Here is a 12,038-nt window from a genome sequence, read left to right on the forward strand (position 1 = left end):
TTTAAAAATGTGTTAAACACATGCAACAATGTAGTTGAGACCATCTACTGTTGTATAACTTGAAGATGTTTTCTCCACTGCAATGTTGATAAAAGGAATTTTCCCAGTTGACATGACCGTTGAGGAATATTGTGAGAATACGGAATCATTTCCAGATCCTGGTTCATTGATTGTCTCGTTTTGAAATTGAGTTTTAACAGATCAGTTATATTCTGTAAGCAATCTATTAAAACCATGCATTAAATGTTTTCCACAGCTCGATGACTGTGCACTGCAGCTTTCCCATAATGGCACATATCTGGATCTGGAGTCTTCCTTGGCAGAACAAAGGGACGAGCTTGAGGGCTTTCAGCAGGACGACACAGGGTGAGACGGTCTCTTTATGTCATCAAAGCATTCTGCACATAAATTTGCTTAACTGCTATCACATAACAAACCAGCATATGAGCACATTTCCCTCGTTCTAATGCAATTGAAAAACCTTAATATGGATTTGTCTGGAATAGATGCTCATGGAAAATATGAAGCATTTTGGAAACATACAAACTTATTGTCCTCTTTGATTCACTACAACATATGTTTTTTAAACTGTGCAATTTCACAAAATTCAAGGAAGTTCTTGTGATTGCATTTTCCCTAGTATTAATCCCCCAAAAATGATGTTCTTCTTAGCCAAGAACTGTCAGGCGCTTATGTGTCAATGTGAGCAGTTTAATGTCACGGTGAAGTAGCCAAAATTTGTCCTGTCACAACTTGCTACTTATCGCGCCCTGAACAACCCAAGAGGATGCAGGTTGACTGTCTGTCCCACATTGAAAGGAGAAAACTTATCGTTAGTAGTTTGGGTTTGAATTTAATAGAGATGACACCAGTCTTGGAACTATCCTGACAGAGCTTGTAGTCTGTCTCACATACACACACAAAGGGATTGAGATTCATAACAAAATGATCCATAGAAACATTGACAGAGTAACAAAAGGCAGGTGTTTTAATCCCATATAGAAGGTAAAAGTATAGCGAAATGGCACCATGTAGTCGCACTCGTTGCAAAGGTTTGTGGTATGCAGATCTATTTAGAAGCCAGCTCACTAAGCAAAGGTCAAACCACAAAACCTGTGTCTGTGTTCTTGTGCCATATCTCATATACCTTATTTGTCAGCTCTGCTTCATATAATAGACAGGTGAACCAAGGCGTAACTTATGTTAAGTGGCCTCGATCAACTGGTTGGATTGGACTCGTGTGTCTTTCAAATCCTTTTTTTTTTTTTTTTTTTTAAACAAAACATAACAGTGACTATACATAATGCAGTGAGTCATGCACAAGGGTTTGGCTAGATCTGAACAAAAACAAAAAACAAAAAAACATGCAGGTCTTTTGATTCAGATATCACAAATTGTATGCGCAAACCACCACTTTAGAAGGGAAAAAGCCTGCTATGGTGAAGGAAGTGATAGTCCAACACTTCTTTGTGGGAAAATGAATAATCTTAGAACTAATGCATTCAACTGACAATTAACCAGCCTGAAATGGGTGTAATGAACTAGGAATAAATCACCCAAGGCAAGTTTAAGCAGGAGACGAGATGTAGCATTTGGCTTAATCCTAACCAACTAATGTGCAAAAGCAAAACATACTGTACATCTTGGCAGAGTTTCCAGTTTGTATCCAGTAGCACCTTGACACAACTGAGTTGACTGTAAACAAAGGCAAAGGAGCTAGGCACAACATCCCTGGTGTAATTTTGCAGAGTGGAAGAAAAAATCTGCCAAAGTAAAAGTTAAATTGCACCGTATATCCATGAGGAGGCTTCAAACACATAGAATAGTAATTTTTTTAAAAAAATTATAATAAATCTTTGGAATTATTTTGCAATGAAGCATAACAGCCAGTGGTCAAAATCTCAGCAATAAAAGCATTGCAAAAAGATATACATTTCGTAATGCTGCTTTATCGAGAATCTACAGTGAATGCTAAAAATACGAAATATCGCAATGTTGATCTTTTCTCTGATCCTGAATGCTCTCATCACCTTTGTTTCTTTCACAAAATATAATCAGCAATAACAACATTTTAGTTTTTTCTTCAGCAACCCAGCAGGTGCAGTTGAAATTTTGCTGGAGAGTTGTTGTAAAAAATAAATAAATAAATAAAACAAACTAATCTAAGAAAACATCTGGGCTGTGTTTGGGTGTGTTTTTCTCACATTGCTTTATGATTAAAGGGGGTTTCTAGCTCTGTGTTATCATGCTTTCGCTGGTTGGGTGGGGTTGCCAAAAGCACTGGCATGATTGGAATCAAAGATTAGATTAGCACCAGGTTGCATGATCTTAGTTTGGGTTAAAAGAGAGAATTTGATTTGTCTGCTCAAAACACCTTCACATCTTCCTGTAATGTAAAAAAAAAAAAAAAAAGTAGCTATATTTTGGGAAGTGAAGACGAGTGTTGTGTCTGTAGTCCTGGTGACTCTTCCTCAAGCATCAGATTGTTATCACCATACACTGCTGGCCAAAAGTATTGGCACCCCTGCAATTCTGTCAGAAAATGCTCAATTTCTCCCAGAAAACGATTGCAATTCCAAATGCTTTGGTAGTAATATCTTAATTCATTTTGCTTGGAATGAAAAAACACAAAAGAGAATGGAGAAAAAAAAATCGTTATCATTTTACGCAAAACTTTAAAAATGGGCTGGACAAAAGTATTGGCACCCTTTGAAAAATCATGTGATGCTTCTCTAATTTGTGTATTTAACGGCACCTGTTACTTACCTGTGGTACATAACAGGTGGTGGCAATAACTAAATCACACTTGCAGCCAGTTAAAATAGATTAAAGTTGACTCAACCTCTGTCCTGTGTCCTTGTGTGTACCACATTGAGCATGGAGAAAAGAAGGAAGACCAAAGAACTGTCCGAGGACTTGAGAAGCTAAATTGTGAGGAAGCATGGGTAATCTCAAGGCTACAAGTCCATCTCCAAAGACCTGAATGTTCCTGTGTCTACTGTGCGCAGTGTCATCAATAAGTGTAAAACCCATGGCACTGTGGCTAAAAATTGATGAGAGATTTCAACGAAAGATTGTGTGGATGGCGGATAAAAAACCTCGACTAACATCCAAACAAGTTCAAGCTGTCCTGCAGTCCGAGGGTACAACAGTGTCAACCCGTACTATCCGTTGGCGTCTGAATGGAAAAGGGACTCTATGGTAGTATACTAATACTGATGGTCAAGACTCTACCTGAACCAGAGACATAAAAAAGCCAGGCTGGAGTTTGCCAAAACTTACTTGAGAAAGCCAAAAAGAATGTTCTCTGGTCAGATGAGACAAAAGTAGAGCTTTTTGGGAAAAAGCGTCAATGTAGAGTTTACAGGATAAGAACGAGGCCTTCAAAGAAAAGAACACGGTCCACACAGGCAAACATGGCAGAGGTTCCCTGATGTTTTGGGGTTGCTTTGCTGCCTCTGGCACTGGACTGCTTGACCGTGTGCATGGCATAATGAAGTCTGAAGATTACCAACACATTTTGCAGCATAATGTAGGGCCAGTGTGAGAAAGCTGGGTCCCCCTCAGAGGTCATGGGTCTTCCAGCAGAACAATGACCCAAAACACACTTCAAAAAGCACTAGAAAATGGTTTGAGAAAAAACACTGGAGACTTCTAAAGTGACCAGCAATGAGTCCAGACCTGAATCCCATAGAACACCTGTGGAGGGATCTGAAATTAGCAGTTTGGAGACGGCACCCTTCAAATCTCAGAGACCTGGAGCAGAAGCAAAGAAGAATGGTCTAAAATTCCAGCAGAGCATTGAAGGAATCTCATTGATGGATACCAGAAGCGATTGTTCGCAGTTATTTTGTCTAAAGGTTGTGCTACCAAGTATTAGTCTGAGGGTGCCAATACTTTTGTCATGCCCATTTTTGGAGTTTTGTGTAAAATGATAATGATTTAATTAGGGCTGTCAAAATTATCACGTTAACGAGCAGTAATTAATTTTTCTAATTAATCCCGTTAAAATATTTAACGCAATTAACGCACAAATGCCCCGCTCAAACAGATCAAAATGAGAGCACAGTGAAAGGTGTACTTGTTGTGTTTTTGGAGTTTTGCCGCCCTCTGCTGGCGCTTGGGTGCGACTGATTTTATAGGCCACAGCACCCATGAGCATTGTGTAAGTAATTCTTGACATCAACAATGGCGGGCTACTAGTTTATTTTTTGATTGAAAATTTTACAAATTTTATTAAAACGAAAACATGAAGAGGGGTTTTGATATAAAATTTCTATAACTTGTACTAACATTTATTTTTTAAGAATTACAAGTCTTTCTATCCATGGATCGCTTTAACAGAATGTTAATAATGGTAATGCCATCTTGTTGATTTATTGTTATAATAAAGAAATACAGTACTTAAGTACCGTATGTTGAATGTATATATCCATCTTGTGTCTTATCTTTCCATTCCAACAATAATTTACAGAAAAATATGGCACATTTTATAGATGGTTTGAATTGCGATTAATTGCGATTAATTACGATTAATTAATTTTTAAGTTGTAATTAACTCGGTTAAAAATTTTAATCGTTTGACACCCCTAGATTTAATCTTTTTTTTTCCCATTCTCTTTTGTGTTTTTTCATTGCAAGCAAAATAAATGAAGATATTACTACCAAAGCATTTGTAATTGCAGTTACTTTCTTGGAGAAATTGAGTATTATCTGACAGAATTGCAGGGGTGTCAATATTTTTTGCCAGCACTGTATACCGGTATATATTTTTTATTTGGGAAAAAAAGTGTAAAAACATGTCTTATATGTATTTCTTTCCAGTGTACTAAATCTAAATAAATACAATGAACACAAGCAGTCTGGGGTTGTAGGTCAATGGTAATCTCATAGAATGCCATTAAATATATTTGCAAGCTTTGCAATGGACTTACATGTGTGTATTTGTCTCCTCAAGGTCCAGAGGGAAAAAACACAGTGTTGTATTACGTACCCAGCTAACTGTCCGCGTGCACGCATGCATCGGTGAGTACCATGTGACACATTTGATATTTCTAACATTGACATTTCCTGCACATATGGTTTGACGAATGAGCAATCCAATGTGTGCTGTGTACTGAACATCCTGATTTTTGCCCTGGGATGATAGACCTCCTACTGTGAGGAAGCACTGGCATTTTAAGACTCCCGATGCACTTAGTGTAATATGGTATAAACATCATTGCGGCTGCAGCTTTTGTAGGGATAGAGAAGTGATGATGATAATGATGATAACCTCTGTACGTATAGCTGTCAATTACATTAGGTGGGTTAAGCAGTGTGGCAGTAACCTCAGTGCAGCAGTTTCTCCTTTGGGAGTTTGTGGGGGTCTCTACTTTTGGAAACACCTATTTTCTTGACAGTTCATTCCTGATTAAGAGAGGAAGAAACAAGACAGGCAACTGACTTCAGTTGGAAAATAGTAGAATTGTGAGAAGATTGAGCATTATTAAATGATGACTGCCTAAGAATGAGCTGATCGGTTTAACAGTTTTGTGTACAGAGTTTTGATTCAGTGCAATTGTACCTCAAAAAATGTCCAGTGTGAAAAATATTTTGGCAGTTTTGCTTTTGTACCGTATAGTTTGTCCTCAAAAATTATTTCTACAGCATATACAGTGGGGCAAATAATTATATAGTCAACCACTAATTGTCCAAGTTTTACCACTTGAAAATATTAGAGAGGCCTGTAATTGTCAACATGGGTAAACCTCAACCATGAGAGACAAAATGTGGAGAAAAAAAAAAACAGAAAATCACATTGTTTGATTTTTAAAGAATTTATTTGCAAATCATGGTGGAAAATAAGTATTTGGTCAATACCAAAAGTTCACCTCAATACTTTGTTATGTACCCTTTGTTGCCAATAAAGGAGGCCAAACGTTTTCTGTAACTCTTCACAAGCTTTTCACACATTGTTGCTGGTATTTTGGCCCATTCCTCCATGCAGATCACCTCTAGAGCAGTGATGTTTTGGGGCTGTCGTTGGGCAACACGGACTTTCAACTCCCTCCACAGATTTTCTTCGGGGTTGTGATCTGGAGACTGGCTAGGCCACTCCATGACCTTGGAATACTTCTTACAAAGCCACTCATTTGTTGCCCTGGCTGTGTGTTTGGGATCATTGTCACGCTGAAAGACCCAGCCACGTCTCATCTTCAATGCCCTTGCTGATGGAAGGAGATTTTCACTCAAAATCTCTTGATACATGGCCCCATTCATTCTTTCCTTTACACAGATCAGTCGTCCTGGTCCCTTTGCAGAAAAACAGCCCCAAAGCATGATGTTTCCACCACCATGCTTCACAGTGGGTATGGTGTTCTTCGGATGCAATTCAGTATTCTTTCTCCTCCAAACACGAGAACCTGTGTTTCCATCAAAAAGTTCTGTTTTGGTTTCATCTGACCATAACACATTCTCCCAGTCCTCTTCTGGATCATCCAAATGCTCTCTAGCGAACCGCAAACAGGCCTGCTTCAGCAGGGGGACACGTCTGGAAGTGCAGGATTTGAGTCCCTGGCGGCGCATTGTGTTACTGATAGTAGCCTTTGTTACTGTGGTCCCAGCTCTCTGTAGGTCATTCACTAGGTCCCCCCGTGTGGTTCTGGGATTTTTGCTCAGCATTTTTGTCATCATTTTGACGCCACGGGGTGAGATCTTTCATGGAGCCCCAGATCGAGGGAGATTATCAGTGGTCTTGTATGTCTTCCATTTTCTATTGATTGCTCCCACAGTGTGTTTCTTTACACCAAGTGTTTTACCTATTGCAGATTCAGTCTTCCCAGCCTGGTGCAGGTCTACAATTTTGTCTCTGGTGTCCTTCTACAGCTCTTTGGTCTTGGCTGTAGTAGAGTTTGGAGTGTGACTGACTGAAGTTGTGGACAGGTGTCTTTTATACAGATAATGAGTTCAAAAAGGTGACATTAGTACAGGTAACGAGTGGAGCTTCGTTAGACCTCGTTAGAAGAAGGTAGACCTCTTTGACAGCCCGAAATCTTGCTTATTTGTAGGTGACCAAATACTTATTTTCCACTCTAATTTGGAAATAAATTCTTTAAAAATCAAACAATTTTCTGTTTTTTTCCCTCCACATTCTGTCTCTCATGGTTGAGGTTTACCCATGTTGACAATTACAGGCCTCTCTATTCTTTTCAAGTAGGAGAACTTACACAATTAGTGGTTGACTAAATACTTATTTGCCTCACTATATTTAGTCTCTATTTTGTTGTTGCTGCTTTGATTTAAAAAAAAAAAAAAATTGTGTGTCAGACTAATGGAATTAAATTCTGCCAGAGCAGCGACAATTAACAATCATTAGCATGATTAAGTCATAACTTGATGACTTTCTTACACGCTAGACTGATTTATTCACAAAAGAAACAATAACAACAATGGCCACCTACTGCAATGAGAATTCGTATTTCCCTTCAAGGATTTTTATTTTCTCACTCTGAGAAGGAAATTCTCAGTAGTCGAATCGCACAAAGTAAACAAGGTTTATTTTAGCTGTCTCACGGAAATATCCATGAGCACATGGGCGATTTAAATATCTTATTACGGTAGAGCAGCTCAATCTTTTTGCACGGAATCTCACGAGAGTATTTAGTTGCCGTTTCCTGCCCTCTTTCCAAAGGCATTAAATTAATCTCTATCTCTGCTTTCCTCTCTCCTATGAGTCTTTCCCTCTCCCTGCTGTTCTTCATAGCCAGTGTCAACACAGTCCCTTGCCAGTGATTGCGGCGCTAAATCTGAATGCCAAGGATTGGCTGAAAATGAGAGGCGGTCAAAGTTCAATACACGCCATTAATTGGTTAATTGTTAATATAATTTTCATACAAGTTAAGTCACTTACAGAATACATTGATCTATGTTCTGACAGATGACACAAAGATGTTTTGAGTTTCTAAAAAAGACCTTTCTTGTTTTAGCGTTTTTGGTTGTTGTTGTTGTTGTTTTTTTTTTTTTCAGATTCTGGTTGCCAACTTAACTTTTCTTAGTTGAATTCAGGGTTTTTTCTTCAGCCATGGTCCAGTGTTTAATGAAAAAATCAGAGTAGCATGGTAGCAGGGACTGAAATATTTTGCACCTGCAACGTGTTGAAAAATGAATACATCCAAACACACATGCAAAGCCTCAGTGAATAGGGCACATTTATGACAGCTTCTCTGATGGAACTGATTGAGCGAAGGGATTGGCGTTGTTGGCTAAATCCCTTTCTTACACCACTACAGTGCACATGCCCTCATGGGGGATTACACATTGCACATCTCGGCTTTAGGAAAACCAACATTGTGCTTGCAGACTTTCAGCATGACATAAACAACCTCTTCCTCGAAATGTCACTACCTATCATCACTAAAATAAACTCTTGATGAGGAAAACTTAAGCCCCCCATCTAGGTTTTAGCAGGACAGATTTTGCCAGCTAGAGTCAACATTTTGGACTACTGTAGCCGTTTTTGTAATTCTGCTGCATTAAACAGACTTAAAACTAGTATAATGTGGTCTGTCCACTTTAGAGAGCAACAGACCAGTTACTCCGCCCTCTGGCTCGGTTGTCTACTCATCTACCCCTTTAACACTCTGTAATCCTTCCGAGGTCTTGCCCTTCAAATCACTTGAGTAGTGGTCAGCATTTTATCCGCTAAATAAAAAACTGTCACAATCAAAGACTTGAGATTGCTTGCAAAATCAATCCGCAGTGAGTTGCTTAGAATGTTGCTGAACTGTTTCCTTTAGGTACACTAACTGATAATCAAGTTAAAACACACAAAGGTTTTTGGATTTTCTTGGAGTCAAGTCATGTGTCATAGTCATATTTTGAATGAAAACATTTATGAAAATACGAGAGGTACTTTTTTGTCTCCTAGTATCTGAACTCTTTTGGGTTATCCTATGATCTGCGTTCACATTAGAGCGCCAGTCGCAACCTCCTGTTTAAAGGTTAATTTTAGCTGTCCAACGGCAGTGGAGATGTTGCAGACCTAAAAGCAGACTGGTGAAGAGAGGTGGTTGCAGAATTGGGGGCCTGAAGGGGCGTGACAGAGGCCACGTTATCTTTAGAAAGTGTTGACATGACAGAAACGTGACGAAGGCAGCATAATGCTTAAATCTAGTCTAATGCAGGACTATCTTGAATTCAATGACTCCCTGTGTTAAAAAAAATAGGAAACTTTCCACATTAAATCTTTTTTGTCTTTTCACTGGATACCTTGTGATTGGCTAGCAACCATTCCCTGTCGCTTAGCCTAAGCCAGTGGCTCCAACTCAAATGAGGACAAGCAGAATATAATTGAATTGATTAAATTTGCTATTCAAATGCATTATTCCCACTTCATGGTCCAAAATTTCTGGTATACTGTACACTATATTACCGTAATTTTCGGACTATAAGGCGCTATAGGACTATATGACTATAGGCCGCTACCCACCAAATTTGACAAGAAAACGACATTTGTTAATAGATAAGCCAACACTGAACTATAAGCCGCAGCTCTCCTTACTGTATCATGGGATAGTTACACCAAAAGATATCAACCGGTAAAACTTTATTTTACAGCGGCATCAAAGGACTGTCATAAGACCAAATGAACCCCATGACTCTTTGAACCAATTGCCTACAAAGCTTCATTGCTTCAAGAAATTTCATTTGGCCATCACTGCTCCCTTGGGGGAGACAGTCAACCTCTGCTGCCACCTGCTGTCAACACTTTTGTCCTCCAACATGCCTCCGAGCATGCATTGCAGCGCTACAAATGTACATTACAATCAAAATTCATGTTCTGTGCTAATTATTTCTTGAGTTACTGTTCTAGTTTTTTCATTAATTGCAAGTTAGGGTATTTGGTAACACTTTATTTGACAGTGGCGCTCATAAGACTGCCATAAGACCATCCCAAAAGTTGCTGTGCGTTATTTCTATTTCATCTGTTTCTTTCTAAGTTATCTTTATTATTTTTTTGCTTTTATAAAGGACAAATGTAAGGAATCGAGAAATGGGCTATATGTACTCATCACTGTAAATACAATGTATATTATTTGTGAGATGTTAAAATATTAATAATAATAAAAATTAAAAAAAAAACCATGCTAACTATGACATGACATGAGCATTAATGAATGCTTGTGACAGATGTCAATTTGTGTCATTCGGCAAATTATCTCACTTTTGAATGGGTGTAAAAGATGCGAGCTGGACATGAATGGAGTTAGTGACATAATTTGCCAAACGACACTTAATGACATCTGAAATAAGCATTCAGTAATGCCCATGATAGTTTCATGTCATAATTATGACGGTTTTATGGCAGTCTTATGACACCAATGCCAAATAAAGTGTTACTTATTAACCCAAATAAATTAACAAAAAAGCCACACTGGACTATAAGCCGGAGGATTCAAAATGAGGGGGAAAAAGTAGCGGCTTATAGTCTGAAAATTACGGTAGTATTACGCCGTGCAACATACAAAAACAGTGATAAGGTCTACAACACTGATCTGTATCTCTGTGATAATAAATCATTAGTCACTGATTAAAGGAAGTGCAGTGGTGTAATTTATACACGAAGAAGTAAAAAGGCAAGCAATTAATTTTCTTTGTGAAAGTTGTTTTCCTTGTTATGATTTCCACATGTAGCAATTAATTTTGGTTTAAGCGATCATAAAATGGAGCTGTTATGGTATTTGACAGGTACACCAGACTAATGAGAGTAGAGAGTGCAGTAGGTAAAACAAAAGGTCTTGCCTTTGTCCCTGCTTCTGTTGAATTCCATGTCACTAAGCTTTGGAATGTAACTTAATTCACCCCAAACGCTAGTGGATATTGGAATCCCAATTATGGGTCTATAATGAGCCCCTGCTGTACTTTATTGGATCTTAAGTTGATGTAAAGGGCATCTTAAAATCATTAAACCTGAATAAATACATATTTTGAAGATTCGACAAATAAGTAATGCTCATACACTATAAATCACAATTTCAGTAAATAAAATGTACAGGCTCAACTGACATAGTGGTTCAGTGGCAAGTGGCTGTTTCTATGCCAGCAGGGGCGCAGTGGTATAGTGCAGTCTGGCTTTGAGATGCAAGAAGAGAAAACAGCTGGTTCGAACAGCGATTTACTATGCAGGCTGCGGGAGATAAGGCCTGGCAATGGCATGGTGTGACAGGGAGATAATGTTTGGCCATGGCTAAGCTAGGAGGGGGCATTTGAACAGGAGATCTGTGGCTTTGCAGTCATTAAGGTCCAGACACATTACAGCCGAACAGAAAGGCTGCTCTGCAATAACATACTCTTAAGCCCTGTTTCCATCAAACAGTATACCGGTAGTTCAATTTGATATAGAGTAGTGTGCAATTTGTGAGGATATCTTTTGTCTAAATTTCTGAAGGGGAACTAAAATAACTCAACCTTACCATACCACTTTTGACAACCTAATGGTAAGGTTCCCAAAGAGACAGTATTCCCGGACTGACAGAGAATTGCCACTACTGGTAATTAAATGTCAATTACACAAACCGCAGTTGTCCATTTAGTTTTATTTTTTTCACCACTGTCCCTCATCATTGTTAATTTCATAGGCGGGTTATGGTGGTGTGATGCTATTTATATGACTGACGTAGCTGTCACCATCTGGCCTACACTCACATACTGTAAATGCAAGCCAGAGCAGGGTTTACCAGTCCAAAGTGTACCCAGTGCAGCCACTTTCAAGCCTCAGGTTTGCACCTACAGACTTGACAATCAACACACATCCAATGTACTAATAAAATTGTTACAAGAGTTGTTGCTTTTGTGTAAGGTTTTGACGACAAGTCAGTGTTGTTTTCGTCTACAGTGACTATAGCGAAAATATTTTGTCGCCGAACAATGTTCTTATGACGATGACAAAACGATAACAAGGCAAAACCGTGTCTTGGGAGACTAAAACGTAACGAGAGGAATGCCAGTTTTCATCTGACGAGACGAGAACGAGACGAAAATGCACCATAGTTTTCGTC

The 12,038-nt window shown here is 38.7% G+C and overlaps 1 protein-coding gene across 6 annotated transcripts in view; it reads left to right on the forward strand.

Annotated features, from left to right (window-relative positions):
- fhod3a (formin homology 2 domain containing 3a) overlaps positions 1–12,038 on the forward strand; it is a 77,674-nt gene that overhangs the window by 12,625 nt on the left and 53,011 nt on the right. For all 6 annotated transcript variants that reach the window (XM_057827907.1, XM_057827908.1, XM_057827910.1 and 3 more), the window contains exons 2-3: positions 257–366; positions 4,958–5,025. In XM_057827907.1, coding sequence (XP_057683890.1) covers positions 257–366; positions 4,958–5,025 — 178 coding nt within the window. The remainder of the gene's footprint in view (positions 1–256; positions 367–4,957; positions 5,026–12,038) is intronic.

This window comes from Corythoichthys intestinalis, chromosome 22, assembly GCF_030265065.1.
Source record: "Corythoichthys intestinalis isolate RoL2023-P3 chromosome 22, ASM3026506v1, whole genome shotgun sequence".
Taxonomy (NCBI): Eukaryota; Metazoa; Chordata; class Actinopteri; order Syngnathiformes; family Syngnathidae; genus Corythoichthys; species Corythoichthys intestinalis.